At 38.9% G+C, this 16,933-nt stretch overlaps 1 protein-coding gene across 2 annotated transcripts in view; it reads left to right on the forward strand.

Annotated features, from left to right (window-relative positions):
* FAF2 (Fas associated factor family member 2) overlaps positions 1-16,933 on the forward strand; it is a 66,423-nt gene that overhangs the window by 35,468 nt on the left and 14,022 nt on the right. For both annotated transcript variants that reach the window (XM_032403767.1, XM_032403769.1), the window contains 2 exons: positions 2,116-2,184; positions 15,707-15,841. In XM_032403767.1, coding sequence (XP_032259658.1) covers positions 2,116-2,184; positions 15,707-15,841 — 204 coding nt within the window. The remainder of the gene's footprint in view (positions 1-2,115; positions 2,185-15,706; positions 15,842-16,933) is intronic.

Here is a 16,933-nt window from a genome sequence, read left to right on the forward strand (position 1 = left end):
TTATTTGAGAGAGACGAGCAGGGGGAGAGGGAGAAGCAGACTCCCCGCTGAGCAGGGAGCCTGATGTGGGTGGGGCTCAATCCTGGGACTCCAGAATCATGACCTGAGTTGAAGGCAGATGCTTAACTGAGCCACCCAGGCACCCCTGCCTGTATATTTTGGAGGGTGGTGGTGTCATTAACACATATAGTGGTTTTAAATGATGCCTGTGAGGTACTGATGCCACATCTGGGTGGATATGTTGAATAGGCTATTGGAAATATGCTGCTAAACTTCAGAAGAGATGGTGGGCCCAGAGATTAAATTAGGAGTCATCTGAGTAGAAAAGGTGGTTGAAGACTAAGGATTAAATGAGATTGCCAGTGGGACGCCTGGGTGGCTTAGTTGGTTAAGTGTCTGACTCCTGGTTTTGGTTCAGGTCATGATTTCAGGGTAATGAGATTGAGCCCCGTGTCGGGCTCTGTGCTCAGCATGGAGTCTGCTTCAGATTCTCTCTCCCTCTCCCTCCCTCTCCCCCTCTATCTATCTATCTATCTATCTACCTACCTATCTATCTATCTATCTATCTATCATCTATCTATCTATAAATGAGATTGCCACGGAGGGGGGATATAGAGAGATGAAAACCAGGGACACATCCTTAGGGAAATTCCATTTAGAGGGGTGGATGAAGAGGTGCCAGAGAAGGAACAAAGTGAAATCTGAGAACAGTCCAAGGAGAAGGGAATAGGGAAAATACTTAATCATAGGGAAACCTATGAATAACAGATTCAGTTTTACACAGTTCATATTATAAGCTAGGTTATATGCCAGTAGATAAAATGATGTAAGTTATTGTAAGGCATTACATTTTGCAGGAAACCTGCATTATTGTATTATTATATATTATAAACAGAATTGTTGAACATTAAAGAATATTTTGCTGGAAGCTGGTACAGCCACTTTGGAAGACAGTATGGAGGTTCCTCAAAAAGTTAAAAGTAGAGCTACCCTACGACCCAGCAATTGCACTACTGGGTATTTACCCCAAAGATACAAATGTAGTGACAAGAAGGGGCCCATGTACCCCGGTGTTCATAGCAGCAATATCCACAATAGCCAAACTGTAGAAGGAGCCAAGATGCCCTTCAGCGGATGAATGGATAAAGAAGATGTGGTTTGTATATACAATGGAATAATACTCAGCCATCAGAAAGGATGAATACCCATCATTTGCATCAACATGGATGGGAGTGGAGGGGATTATGCTAAGTGAAATAAGTCAAATAGAGAAAATCCATTATCATATGGTTTCACTCATATGTGGAACATAAGGAATAGTATGGAGGACATTAGGGGAAGGAAGGGAAAACTGAAGGAAGGGAAATCAGAGGGGGAGACAAACCATGAGAGACTGGACTCCAGGAAACAAACTGAGGGTTTCAAAGGGGAGGGGGTTGGGGGGATGGGTATTAAGGAGGGCAGCTGTTGTAATGAGCACTGGGTGTTACATGCAACTAATGAAACATTGAACAAAAACTAATGATATACTGTATGGTGGCCAACAACATTTAAAAAAGAATATTTTGCGGGACCCAGTGGTTGAAGAAATCTTTAATTATTTAAACTTCAGTTTGAGAGGAGAAATTGATTTTAATCAGTAGTCATCTTAATTGAAAGCCTTGAAATTTTAGGGGCACCTGGGTGGCTCAGTCATTAAGCGTCTGCCTTCGGCTCAGGTCATGATCCCAGGGTCCTGGGATCGAGCCCCGCATCGGGCTCCCTGCTCCTCAGGAAGCCTGCTTCTCCCTCTCCCACTCCCCCTGCTTGTGTTCCTGCTCTCGCTGTGTCTCTCTCTGTCAAATAAATAAATAATCTTTAAAAAAAAAAAAAAAAGAAAGCCTTGAAATTTTAAAGGGTAAGAAACTTGCATTTTTTCCCCCTATGGGAGTAATACCTGCTATAACTGACTAGATAAATTCTGAATAGTGACATTTTTACCATGCTTGAACATCTGTCTTCAGTACTTTTCCGTGTAGTTTCCCAGCAGCATTCATAAGTATAAGGGGTAAAAATATCTACATATTTACTGTTGGTTTCTCCCTAAGTAACTTTTTGGTTTTTCCTTCTTTCCAGGATCTGACTGGCATAGAATCTATGGATCAATGTCGCCATACCTTGGAACAGCATAACTGGAACATAGAGGTATAGTAGGATTCATTCTGAGCTTATTTCTTTTTCCTGGTTTGATAATGAACCAAAGACATGTATTTTTTCACAGCAGGAATCCTTTCTCTTCATAGAAGTTGTTTTTTTTTAAGATTTTTATTTATTTATTTATTTGACAGAGAGAGAGAGACAGCGCGAGAGAGAACATAAGCAGGGGGAGTGGGAGAGGGAGAAGCAGGCTCCCCGCTGAGCAGGGAGCCCGATGCGGGGCTTGATCCCAGGACTCTGGGATCATGACCTGAGCCGAAGGCAGACGCTTAACGACTGAGCCACCCAGGCGCCCCAAAGTTTTTTTTTTAATTTGCAACTTGTTAGTCTTTAAAAATAAATGTGTGGGAAAGAAAAATTATGATCAAAGTTTATTATAAAATTTTGTAAAAGATGGTGACCAGATCCCTCTGTATAGTGCCTCTCTCTCTCATTTTTTTTTCAGTGGCTCTTTGGGAAAACTTGATTTTTTTATACATGTGGTTTGTAACCAAATATGTTAATGTGAACTTTATTACATATTTTATATTCTTTTGGATTTTCTAGGTAGCTGTATCATCTGCAACTCAGTGATTTCTTTTTTTCCATATATAGATCTTTTGTTTCTTTTACTTGATCATTGAATTTCTAGAACTTCATAACAGTGTCAATAATGGTAATAACAAGCATTGTCCTTACTATAATGCCTCTAATGTTTTATTATCGAGTGTGATATTGTTTTGAGATAGATCACTAGAAATTAAGCTCCATGAGAGCAGAGGTATTTTTTGGTTTTGTTAACTGCTGTCTTCCTAGCATCTAAAACATTCCAGCACATCATAGGCTCTCAATAAATATCTGCCAACTATCTTCCAATCTTAGTATGTTCATATGATCTCTGTTGAGATTACTATGTTTTAATTATAGTATGTTATTTGAATAGGGTACTAAAGATTTCCGGAAATATATTCCTAAATTATATTTAGTTATTCAACACACTTTTGAGCTATTAAATTCTAGGCTCTGGTATACATATATCCGGGAACAAGACTAATATCCTACTCTCAGCTTAATTCTAGATAATTTTAATTTGTAATAAATGTTGTGAAGAAGATGAGTATAGGAAATGTCACAGGATCTCAGAGTTGTTATTTTTTTCAAGATTTTATTTATTTATTTCACAGAGAGAGCTAGCAAGAGTAGGAACACAAGCAGGGGGAGTGGGAGAGGGAGAAGCAGGCTTCCCGTGGAGCAGGGAGCCTGACGTAGGGCTCGATCCCAGGACCCTGGGATCATGACCCAAGCCGAAGGCAGACGCTTAACAACTGAGCCACCCAGGCGCCCCATCGGAGTTATTTTAAATAAGGTGGTGAAGTAAGGCATTTCTGAGGAGGTTATATTTGAGCTGACACCTGAATGATGAAAAGGAATGATGAATGGGAACATTTGGGGCAGAGAATGAATTTTAGGCAAAGGGAATGATGTTGCTCTGTATGATAATTTTGTGCTTTCTCCTTGTTAGATTTTTATTTCAAGCATGTGCTGGCTTTATAAGATGACTAACTTGATAAAATGAATTGAGAAGGATACATAGCATAGATTTGAAAGAAAGCACTTAAAAATTTGTTTCTGCCAGTTCTCTATTAACTTTTTCATGTTTTCCCCATCCATAATTTCTTTGCTATATCTTTTTTAAAAGTTATTTAAATTCAATTAATTAGCATATAATGTATTATTGGTTTCAGAGATAGAGGTCAGTGATTCATCAGTCTTATATAATACCAGTGCTCATTACCTCATGTGCTCTCCTTAATGTCCATCACCCAGTTACCCCATCCGCCACCTCCCTCCCCTCCAGCAATCCTCAGTTTGTTTCCCTTTTTTTTTTTTTTTTTAAAGATTTTATTTATTTATTTGACAGAGCGAGACACAGCGAAAGAGGGAACACAAGTAGGGGCAGTAGGAGAGGGAGAAGCAGGCTTCCCGTGGAGCAGGGAGCCTGATGCGGGGCTCGATCCCAGGACCCTGGGATCATGACCTGAGCTGAAGGCAGACGCTTAACGACTGAGCCACCCAGGCGCCACCTCAGTTTGTTTCCTATGATTAAGAGTCTCTTATGGTTTGTCTCCCTCTCTGATTTCGTCTTGTTTTATGTTTTTCCTCTTTTCCCCTATGATCCTCTGTTTTGTTTCTTTTTTTTTTTTTAATGTTATTCCTTTCTTTTTTTTTTTTTAAAGGTTTTATTTATTTATTTGACAGAGACACAGCGAGAGAGGGAACACAAGCAGGGGGAGTGGGAGAGGGAGAAGCAGGCTTCCTGCAGAGCAGGGAGCCCGATGCGGGGCTCGATCCCAGGACCCTGGGATCCTGACCTGAGCCGAAGGTAGACGCTTAACGACTGAGCCACCCAGGCGCCCCCCTTTGTTTTGTTTCTTAAATACCACATATGAGTGAAATCATATTTCTCTGATTGACTTATTTCACTTAGCATAATACCCTCTAGTTCAATCCACATCATTACAAATGGCAAGATTTCATATTTTTTTGATGGTTGAGTAGTATTCCATTGTATATATATATATACCACTTCTTCTTTATCCATTCATCTGTCGATGGACATATGGGCTCTTCCCATAGTTTGGCTATTGTGAACATTGCTTCTATAAACATTGGGTGCAGGTGCCCCTTTGGATCACTACATTTGTATCTTTGGGGTAAAGACCCAGTAGTGCAAATGCTGGGTTATAGGGTAGCTCTATTTTCAACTTGTTGAGGACTCTCCATACTGTTTTCCAGAGTGGCTGCACCAGCTTGCATTCTCACCAACAGTGTAAGAGGGTTCCCCTTTTCTCTGCATCCTCGCCAACATCTGTCATTTCCTGACTTGTTAATTTTAGCCATTCTGACTGGTGTGAGGTTGCTACATCTTTCTCGATAAGCTTTCTTAGGAGACACTTTTTTCTTAGAGATTTTCAAGTTTTTTTTAGCATAGGCTATACAAAGTAGCATATCTTCTACTCTTTTCTGTATCTGTTCTGTTAGCCCCTCTTCTCATTGTTGGGTTTTTTAAATTTTATTTTATTTTTATTTGTCGGAGAGAGCACAAGCAGGGGGAGCAGCAGACAGGGGGAGAGAGAGAAGCAGGCTCCCCGCTGAGCAAGGAGCCAGATGTGGGACTTGACCCTGGGATCATGACCTGAGCTGAAGGCAGACGCTTAACTGACTAAGCCACCCAGGCGTCCCCTCATTGTTTGTTTTTAAGATTTTTTTTATTTATTTGAGAAAGAGGGAGAGCATGAGCACGAATGGGGGGAGGGGCAGAAGGAGAGGGAGAAGCAAACTCCCCACTGAGCAGGGAGCCCAATGCTGGCCTTAATCCCAGGAGCCTGAGTGGAAGGCAGAGATGCTTAACCAACTGAGCCACCCAGGCAGCCCTCATTGTTTTTATTATGTTTTCCTTTTTAATAAATGAGACTTGCTAGAGACTGGTTTATTGTTTATGTGTTTGGTTTATAAAAAGCTCTTGTATTTATCAGTTGGTTTTTTTTTTTCTTTCTGTTTTTTGTTTGTTTTTGCTTTTGCTTTTTTATTTAAGAAAATCTGGAGTGCCTGGGTGGCTCAGTCAGTTAAGCATCTGCCTTTGGCTCAGATCCTGATTCCAGGGTCCTGGGATCGAGCCCCACATCTGGCTCCCTGCTCAGCGGGGAGGCTGCCTCTCCCTGTCCTTCTCACTCCGCCTGCTTGTGCTCTCTCTGTCTCTCTCAAATAAATAAAATTTTTTAAAAAAAGAAAAGATAAAACACCCTTTTGTAGATTTATATTTTCTTAGCATCTTGATTTTTATACTTTGGTTTATTTATGTTCTTTCTTGCATTTAAGACTGAATTTTCTTCTGAAAATACATTTTTAAAGTTTAGATTTTCTTCTGTGACCCAAAAGTTATTTAGGAACACATTTGGAATTCTTAGTAGCTTGTTTTTTTGTTTTTTGTTTATCCTTTTCATATTAATCTTTCATTTTATTTCATATAGGCATGTGTTGAGGTCCTTGTGGCTTAATAATGTTCCATTAATATTATGAGATTTTTTTTATTTTTTTTATTTTTTTTTTAAGATTTTACTTATTTTTTTGAGAGGAAGCCAGAGACAGAGCAAGAGCAGAGGGGGATGGGGAGAGGGAGGGGCAGAGGGATAGGGAGAAGACGACTCCCCGCCAAGCACGGAGCCCGACATGGGACTTGATCCTAGGATCCCGAAATCATGACCCGAGCCGAAGGCAGACGTTTAACCCACTGAGCCACCCAGGCACCCTGAGATATATTTTTTTAATTAATATTTTAAACTTAGAGAAAAATAGAGAGAGAAAGTGAAAAGCCATGGACCTATCATCCAGCTCCTGAAAACCAGGCATTTTGCAGTACTTGTTTCAAACTTTTTTTAAACAGATATGGATAAAGCAATCAACAAAACTAAAAAGAATAGGAGAACATATTTGCAAGCAACATATCTGATAAAGGGTTAGTATCCAAAACCTTATAAAGAAGTTATCAAACTCAACACCCGGAAACTAAATAAATCCAGTTAAGAAATGGGCAGAAGACATGAAAGACATTTTTCCAAAGAAGACATCCAGATGGCTAACAGACACATGAAAAGATGCTCAACATCATTCATCATAGGGGAAATACAAATCAAAACCACGATGAGATACCACCTCACATCTGTCAGAATGGCTAAAATGAACAACACAAGAAAGAACAGGTGTTGGTGAGGATGCAGAGAAAGGGGAACCAACCCTCTTGCAGTGTTGGATGGGAATGTAAACTGGTGCAGCCACTCTGGAGAACAGTATGGAGATTCCTCAAGAAGTTAAAAATAGAACTACCCTACAATCCAGCAATTGCACTATTAGGTATTTACCCAAAGGATACAAAAATACAGATTCCGTGGGGTACATGCACCCCAGTGTTTATAGCAGCATTATATATATATGGCAGCATTATCAACAACAGCCAAATGGCCATCGACTGATGAATGGATAAAGAAGATGTTGTATGTACACACACACACACACACAGTGCAATATTGCTCAGCCATCAAAAAGAATGAAATCTTGCTGTTTGCAATGAGGTGGATGGAACTAGAGGGTATTATGTTAAGCGAAATAAGTCAGAATGAGATACCGTATGATTTCACTCATATGTAGAATTTAAGAAAAAAACCAGATGAACATATGGAAGGGGGGAAAAAAGAAATCAGAGGGAAACAAACCATAAGAGACTCTTAATGATAGAGAACAAACTGAGGGTTGATGGAGGGAGGTGGGTGGGGTATGCACTAGATGGGGTGATGGGCATTAAGGAGGGCACTTGTGATGAGCATTGGGTGTTGTATGTAAGTGATGAATCACTGAATTCTGCTCCTGAAACTAATTTTGCACTGTATGTTAACTAACTAGAATTTAAATAAAAATTTGAAAAGAAAAAATGTATATATAAAAGTATAAATTAAAAATTTTAAAAATAAATATGGATAAAATCACACCCTATGTAAGTTGCTTACATGTCATCCCTGTCCAACCCCTACCTCATTTCTTTTCCTTCTTTGAAGAAGTAATCACTGTTGACAACTAGGTGTTTGTCAAGGAATGTGTTTTTTTGTTGGAGGTGTCTGTATTTAATCAATCTTATTACATGTATAATTAAAATCTGCTATTTCCTGGGGTGCCTGGGTGTTGCAGTCAGTTGAGCGTCATGATCTCAGGGTTCTGGGATCGAGCCCCACTTTGGATTTCTTTATTTCTCACTGGTGATGTCTTTTTTTTCTGATTATAAATCCCAAATTTAAAACACAGAGTTGATGAAGTTTTTTTTTTTTTTAAAGATTTTATTTATTTATTCGTGAGAGAGAGAGAAGCACAAGCAGGGGGGAGCAGCAGGCAGAGGGAGAAGCAGGCTCCTCACTGAGCAAGGAGCCCGATGGCCGGACTCGATCCCCGGACCCCAGTATCAAGACCCAAGCCAAAGGCAGATGCTTAACTGACTGAGCCACCCAGGTGTCCCTGGAGTTGATAAAATTTTAAATGAAAGTTCTTGGGGCGCCTGAGTGGCTCAGTCGGTAGAGCATCAGACTGTGATTTCAGCTCAGGCCATCATCTTGGAGTTGTGGGTTCGAGCCCCACACTGGGCCTGGAGCCTTTTTGAGATTCTCCCCCTCCCTCTGCCTGTCCCCCGTCGCGCGCTCACACTCTCTAAAAAAATTTTTTTTAAAAGGCAATGTCCAATGAAATCTAATTTATGCAATTTAAGACTACGGGCTTAGGGGCCCTGGGTGGTTCAGTTGGTTAAGAATCTGCTTTCAGGCATGATCTCAGGGTCCTGGGATTGAGCCCCACAGTCAGGCCCCCTGCTCATCAAGGAGTCTGCTTTTCCCTCTCCCTCTGCTCCTCCCTCCTGGTGCTTTCTCTCGCTCTCTCAAATAAAATTTTTTTTTTTTTTTTTTTTAAGATTTTATTTATTTGACAGAACACAAGCAGGGGAAGTGGCAGGCAGAGGCAAAGGCAGAAGCAGGCTCCCTGCAGAGCATGGGGAGCCCAATGTGGGACTCAATCCTAGGACCCCAGGATCATGACCTGAGCCGAAGGCAGACACTTAACCAACTGAGCCACCCAGGCGCCCTCTCAAATAAAATCTTAATACATACATACATACATACATACATACATACATACATACATAAAATGAAAGTTCTTGGTAATCACACTTGAGATAACCATGTTTGATGTTTTAATATATGTCTTTCTGGACCTTCTTACATGTATTAGTCTGCTTAGTGTACTGATAATATATGTATATACTTTTCCAATGTTAATAACAAATATATCAAAAGAAATTCTAATCTTTTGTACATGCTGTAGAAAGGCAGTCCATGGTGCAGATAAAGTACATTAATAAATTTTATGTTTTATTTTTGGGGAGACACTTTCTAATTTTACATAGTTTGGCTATTTGACACAGAAAGACAAGTGGCTATTAGAGCTTTCTTGTAATATCTCTTAATATCAGATGATGCTTTTTGCTTTAAATTCTACTTTGATGTATTAATATTGTTGCCCCTGCTTGTTTTTTATTGATTTTCAGTTACCTGGTATAATGTCAACCATCCTTTAATAGGAAATGACTTATTAAAATATTAAAAGCTTGTTGCAAAAATACCTGTGCACATGTGCATACCCACAACAAAGAATTCCAAAAAGCATAAAGAAGAAAATGCTCTCTCTTAATTCCACCACTTCTTAGAAAGCTGGTGTTAAGTTTTAGTGTATATCCTTTCAGACTTTTATATTTATTTATATGACTCCATAGATTGAAGTATAATTTTCTTGTTACACAAGTGGGATTATGCCATCTTTATAGTTTTTTTCACTTTAGTCTATTTTAGTAACTCATAAAAATAATACATGAAATACATTAAAATAATCCTGGCTTTAAAGAGTTTAAAGCCTAAGATGAAATACGGAAAAAAAAATGCCATTCAAATCACTTTGTTATCACAATCTCTTAGTCCTAAATCCCCAATGTAGTAAAATTAACATTTTTTTGTTTCTAGATATCTTTATGCCTGTCTAAAAATATATGTGTATATTTTTCCCCAAATAATCTGGAGGTCTCAAACTTTTTTTCATGCCACTGTTCACACTTAAGAATTATTGAGGACTATAAATAAAATCTTAGAAAAAAAGAATTATTGAGAACCTCCATAGAGCTTCTGTTTATATTGGTTTTATCAATTGATATTTATTACCATATTACAAATTAAAACAAAAATTTTTAGTTCATCTTAAAAATAATAAACTCATTACATGTTAACATAAATTTTTGCAAATCTCTTTAATGTCTGGCTTAGTAGAGAAAAAAACTGGATTTTCATCTGCGCTGCCTTTATTCTGTTGTGATATGTCATTTTAGTTGAAGTATGTGAAGAAAATCCAGTTTCACCCAATTATAGTTGGCAATGGGAAGAGTATTTCAGTTGCCTTTCCAGATAACCGTGGATGTTCTCTGATACTATGGTAGTTTCTTAAGGGTTAGTTGTAATATGAATTTGAAACCATATGAAAGAACTCTTCATTCTCCTTTACATTGAAATCTATTGATCTGTATTGCATTTTGTTTTTTGTTTAGTTTCTTATGATTGGTCTTTTTTTAAAGATTTATTTATTTATTTTAGAGAGTGAGTGCATATGCGAGCTGGGGGAAGGAGCAGAGGGGGAGGGACAAGCAGACTCTGCGCTGAGGGCATAGCCTCTCTTGGAGCTCAATTCCACAGCCCTGAGATCATGACCCCAGTCGAAATCAAGAGTTGGATGCTCAACTGACTGAGCCACCCAGGTGCCCCATGAATGGTCTTTTTAATATTGTTAGTAGTTTGAAACACAATTTTCTGAGGGACATCACTTTTTTTCAGTTCTTTTTTTTGAGGTCTAGCCTTAATTTTTATTTATTTTACTTAAAAATGTTTTTTTATTGAGGTGTAATTGACATATAACATTATTAGTTTTGGGTGTACAACATAATGATTCGGTATTTGTATATATTGCAAAATGATCACCACAGTAAGTCTGGTTAGTGTCTGTCAACATACATAGTTACAGATTTTTTTTTTTCTTGTGATGAAAACTTTTAAGATCTACTTTTCTTCAGTTCATTCCCTCCCACCATCCTTGAAGCCCACTGGCTACTCCCCTCTTGCTTTGTGCCTTGACCTTGCCTATGGAGAGAATATTTGGGAATAGGTGGCTTCAGGATGCTGGATCCAATCATATTTTTCTTAAGTTATACCTCTAGTCCTTCTTTCTCGTTTTGAACTTCCCCCATACCTGTTTCCCAAGAATAAACTGTTCTTTAAAGGCTTTCATGAGTCAGAAGTGGAATTGGCAGCAGCAGCTATCAGGTAAGCTATCTGGTGTCTGCCACTTGCTTTCTCCTCCCATTACTTCTGTAGGTATTGTTGTCTTCTGTAGAAAGCCAAACCATGAGCACCAATTTTAAAGAGGAAACCCAAGCACATCTAACAGGGTAGTGCTGGTGGTTGGCAGGAGGCTCTCAGTTCTCTGCCATGTGAAATGCTCTATAGGACTGTTTTGAGTATTCTCCCAACATGGCAGTTGACTTCATGTCTAACTTGACTCTGTCTGTGTCCGTAAGGAACAAGAGAAAAGATCACAGGGGAAGGGAGGGAAAAACGAAACAAGACGAAACCAGAGAGGGAGACAAACCATAAGAGACTCTTAATCTCAGGAAACAAACTGAGGGTTGCTGGAGTGGAGGTGGGTGGGAGGGATGGGGATGCTGGGTGATGGACATTGGGGAAGGTATGTGCTATGGTGAACGCTGTGAATTGTATAAGACTGATGAATCACAGACCTGTACCCCTGAAACAAATAATACATTATATGTTAATAATAATAAATAAAAAGACTACTTCTGGTCTCTCCTTCACCATCCTGGGCTTTGTGCTTCCCTTGTCACTCCCCTCCCTAAGGTCCCACTGAAAAGTGATTGACGTTGCACTTTGTAAGCATCCCCTTTGACCGTTGCATGATTTCATAACTTCAGGCATTGGTTATTTGGAAAATAGTGTTCACTGAATTAATATAGATCTTCCAAATGTTGTTGCATTTTACTATATAATTTCATGTATTAATAGCACCACCATACTCATCAGAAAAGCTTTTAAAAGGTATTAGGAAATTGCCAAGTTTACAATGGCAAATACAAGTTTTCCAAAATTTTTGCCTGGAAGTTCTGATTTATAATTGACAACAATTGCTGTCAGTTGTGGGTTTTAAGTAACAGGTTTATTATTGATATGTAATTCACGTACCAAACAGTTCACCTATTTAAAATGTGAAATTCAGTAGTTTTTAGTATATTCACAAAGTTGTGCAGCCATTACCACCATCAATTTTAAAACATTTCCCCCCAAATGTTTTAGAATATTTAGAACATTACCCCCAAAAGAAACCCCATACCCTTTAGCTATTATCCACCTACTTCTATCCCTCCCTGCTCTTAAGCAACTACTAATCTACATTCTGTTTATAGGTTTCCCTTTTCTGGACTTTCATATGTGGCATGTATCAGTACTGCATTCATTTTTTTGTGTTGTGGTAAAATGTACATATCAAAAAAGTTTACCATTTTAACCGTTTTTAAGTTTACAATTTTGTTGCATTAAATACATTTACATTGTTGTGACAGTGGTAACACTGTCCATTTTCAGAACTTTTTCATCATCCCAAACTGAAACTCTGTACCTATTAAACAGTTATTTCCCATTATCCTCTTCCCCTGTCTCTGGTAACTGAAATTCCACTTTTTGTCTCTATAGAATTTGGCTATTCTAGATACCTCATGTAAGTGGCATCAGACAATATTTGTCCATTTGTGTCTGGCTTATTTCACTTAGCATGTTTTCAGGATTTATGCATGTCATAGTATGTATCAGTACTTCATTCCTTTTAATGTCAAATCCCATTCTCTTGTATGAATATACCACAGTTGATAAATGCTTGGGTGTTTCCACTTTTGTCCAATATCAGTAATGTTGCAGTGAACATTAGCGTACAGGTTTTTGTGGAGATGATTTCATTTCTCTTGGGTGTATACCTAGGAGTGGAATTGCTGAGTCCTATGGCAACTCTATGTTTAACCTTCTGAAGAACTGCCAGACTGTTTGCAAAGAGGCTATACTATTTTACATTCCCAGCAGTAGTGTATGAGGGTTCCAATTTCTCCACATCCTTACCAACAGTTGTTAGTATCTTTTTTTTTTTTTTTTTTAAAGATTTTATTTATTTATTCATGAGAGACAGAGAGAGAGAGAGAGAGAGGCAGAGGGAGAAGCAGACTTCCCGCAGAGCAGGGAGCCCGATGCGGGACTCGATCCCAGGACTCTGGGATCATGACCTGAGCCGAAGGCAGACGCTTAACCATCTGAGCCACCCAGGCGCCCAACAGTTGTTAGTATCTTATGTGAAGTACTATCTTGTGATTTTGATTTGCATTTTTCTGATGGCTAATTATATAGAGCATGTTTTTATGTGCTTGGCGGTTATTTGTATGTCATATTTGGAGTCCTTTGCCCATTTTTAAATTGGGTTATTATCTTTTTGATGATGAGTTGTAAGGTTTTTAATATTTTCTAGATACCACACTCTTACAGATACATATACATCTTTTCTTCTATTCCAAGGGTTGTCTTTTGATTCTCTTGGTAGTGTCCCTTTGTCTTTTTTTTTTTTTTGGATGCACAAAAGTTTTGATGAAAGTCCAGTTTATCTAATTTTTTTCTTTTGTTGTTTGTGCTTTAGTGTCATGTCTAAGGAACAGTTGCCTAATCCAAGGTCATGAAGATTTTTGTCTTCTTTTATGAGTTTTATAATTTTTGCTCTTACATTTGGGTCTTTGATGTATTTTGAGTTAATTTTTGTATATAATGTGATTTAGGAGTTCAAGTTCTTTTTTTTTTAATTAATTTTTTTTTGAGGTAGTGTTCCATGATTCATTGTTTGTGTATAACACCCAGTGCTCCATTCAGTACGTGCCCTCTTTAATACCCATCACCAGACTAACCCATCCCCCCACCCTCTCCCCTCTAGAACCCTCGTTTGTTTCTCAAGTCCATAGTCTCTCATGTTTTGTCTCCTCCTCCGATCCCCCCCTTCATTTTTCCCTTCCTACTATCTTCTTCTTCTTTTTTTTTTTTTCAAACATATAATGTATTATTTGTTTCAGAGGTACAGGTCTGTGATTCATGTCTTAGACAATTCACAGCACTCACTATAGAACATACCCTCCCCAATGTCTATCACCCAGCCACCCCCTCCCTCCCATCCCCCACCACTCCAGCAACCCTCAGTTTGTTTCCTGAGATTAAGAGTTCTTCATATCAGTGAGATCGTATTATACATGTCATTTCTTTTGCATGTCAGTATCCAGTTATCCCAGTATCATTTGTTGAAAGACTGCTCTTTCCACATCAGATTGTGCCTTAATACTGAAAAATATGAAAACTTAGAGAACTACCTGATGTTAGTCACACTGCAACGTTTAAAGACAGCTGTCATAGTTAGAGAGCACACAAGTTCTTAAAAGACCACCTTCACTTCTGACAATAACTGCAGGTTCAGGAATTTCCCAAAACCACCCTCAGGTTTGATAATTCACTGGAAGAGTTCTCTAAAAGCTATTATACTTGGGTTATAGTTTATTACAGGGAAAGGATATAGATTAAAATCAGCTAAAGGAAGAGACATCTAGGGCAGAATCTTGAATTCTAAACGCAAAGCTTCCATATTCCTCTTTCATGGAATCAAAGATTTGTGACATTATACATGAAATATTGCCAACCAGGGGAGCTCATCTCAGCTTCAGTGTCCAGAGTTTTCATTGGGGCTTCATTACATGGTCATGATTGAATTGTTTGGGTTGCCTACTATTGAGCTCAGTCTCCAGATCAACTGATAACTCATTACACAAAGTCCCCACTCTAAACCATATGGTTGGTCTTTCTGGGGTGGCCATTCTCACCCTAAGATGTGGTAACAAAGACACTTATATCAGTTATAGATTATCTCCCGGAATCCAAAGCCCAAAACCAGATCTCTCTTTGGTAGGGCCAAATTTTTTACTACGTTGGAACAAATACAATTTTCTGGGGCAGAGTTAAGAGAGTAAGGTTTTTGGGGATGCCTAGGTGGCTCATTCGGTTAAGCAGTCGACTCTTCGGTTTTGGCTGAGGTCATGATCTCGGGTCGTGAGATGGAGTCCTGTGTGGGGCTCCACACTTAGTGGGGAGTCTGCTTAAGATTCTCTCCCTCTACCCATCCCCCTACTCACGTGCACTTGCTCTCTTTCTAAAATAAATAATCTTTATAAAAAAAGAGAATAAGGTTTTTTATTGAATATTCTGTCAGGAATTTTATTGGGATCTTTATATATGGACATCTCATTAAATTTTCAAATTAACCCTGAGAAAACTGTTCCTTCGTTTTGCACATGAGGAAACTGAGGCTCATAATCCAAGCGACTATTCTGAGTGGTAGAGCTAAGATTCTTTGTTCAGACCTAAGTTTCTTTGTTCCAAAGCCAAGCCCTCCATCAAACTGCTCATTATAACTGCTCCATTGCACAACTCTAGGGGCAGTTTCTACATTCTATTCTCCGTGGATGGCTTTCCTTCCTACAGTGAAGCACCTTGGATCCCAGCCACCCTTAATAACACATACCATCTGAATAAAAGCAGTTGTGTTTGCTGCATAAATAGAGCTTCCAGACAAGTTTCTTGGACTCCTGTGAATTCTGGAGCTATCACCACACATTGCCTCCCAGCATAGCAAGTTAAAGGTCTATAAAGATATACTCATCAGGTGATCCTTTTTGAAACACCAAGCAGTGGTTGCCTCATCCTTTCTTTTGGGTTGATTTGAGTGTCACTGAAACTCTTAACTGCTCTTTTTTCCTTCTCAGGCTGCTGTACAGGACCGATTGAATGAGCAAGAAGGTGTACCAAGTGTTTTCAACCCACCTCCATCCCGACCCCTGCAAGTTAATACAGCTGACCACAGGATCTACAGTTATGTTGTCTCGAGACCACAACCAAGGGCAAGTTATTTTGTAGCTGGAATTTCCCCCTTATTTTACAAGTCCATTCACTAGGTTGTATGACAGGAGTAAAGGAAATATTCAGAATGTGAACCTGTTAGCTAGACTGGCTCCTTGGTAGATTTATTGGGTTTATCATTTTCCCTTGATTCCTCAATGAATTGATACGGTAAGTATCCTTTTTTTTTTGCTAGTTTTTGAAGAGTTTTGTGTACCTTGTTTTGAGTACACAGTTTTATTTACATGTCTAAAAATGTTTGCTACATGTTCAGTAGATCTTTCACTTTTTTTTTTTTTTCCAAGATTTTATTTTTTAAAGTAGTCTCTACACCCGTCATGGAGTTCAAACTCAAAACCGTGAGATCAAGAGTTACATGTCCTGCCACTTGAGCCAGGCACCCCTAGGTCTTTCATTTTCACTTTTAAGTTAGAATGTTTACTTGGTTCTTTGTTGCTTCATTTTACTTAATTTTAAGCTACTTCTGGGGGAGTTACTTAGAATCTGGAGACCTTGGCCATATCTTTGAAATTAGTCTTGAAGGGCTAGTAGCAGGGAGGTGATGGTGGTTCCTTTAAATTCAACAGGTATTTAAGAGTGCTCCATTGTACCTGGTATTTTGCTGTTGGTGATCCAGGTATGAATAAAGAGCCAGTCCTCCCCTTTCAAATTGCTCTTACAGTCTAATTAGGAAAGTCAGCTATGTATACTAATAATGAACTGCAGAGGACTTTTTTTTTTTTAAGATTTTTATTTATTTATTTGACATATATATAGAGAGAGATAGTGAGAGAGAGAACACAAGCAGGGGCCATTGCAGGCAGAAGGAGAGGGAGAAGCAAGCTTTCTGCTGAGCAAGGAGCCCGACGCGGGGCTCAATCCCAGGACCCCAGGATGATGATCTGAGCCGGAGGCAGACACTTAACCAACTGAACCACCCAGGCGCCCCTTCAGAGGACTTTTTGGAGTTTCTCTTTCTTATTCTTGGAGTTACACTCAACCTCTTTTTTTTTTTTTTTTTTAAGATTTTATTTATTCATTTGAATGAGAGGGAGAGACACAGCGAGAGAAGGAACACAAGCAGAGGGAGTGGG

Source organism: Phoca vitulina, unplaced genomic scaffold (genome assembly GCF_004348235.1).
Source record: "Phoca vitulina isolate PV1807 unplaced genomic scaffold, GSC_HSeal_1.0 scaffold6, whole genome shotgun sequence".
Classification (NCBI taxonomy): domain Eukaryota; kingdom Metazoa; phylum Chordata; class Mammalia; order Carnivora; family Phocidae; genus Phoca; species Phoca vitulina.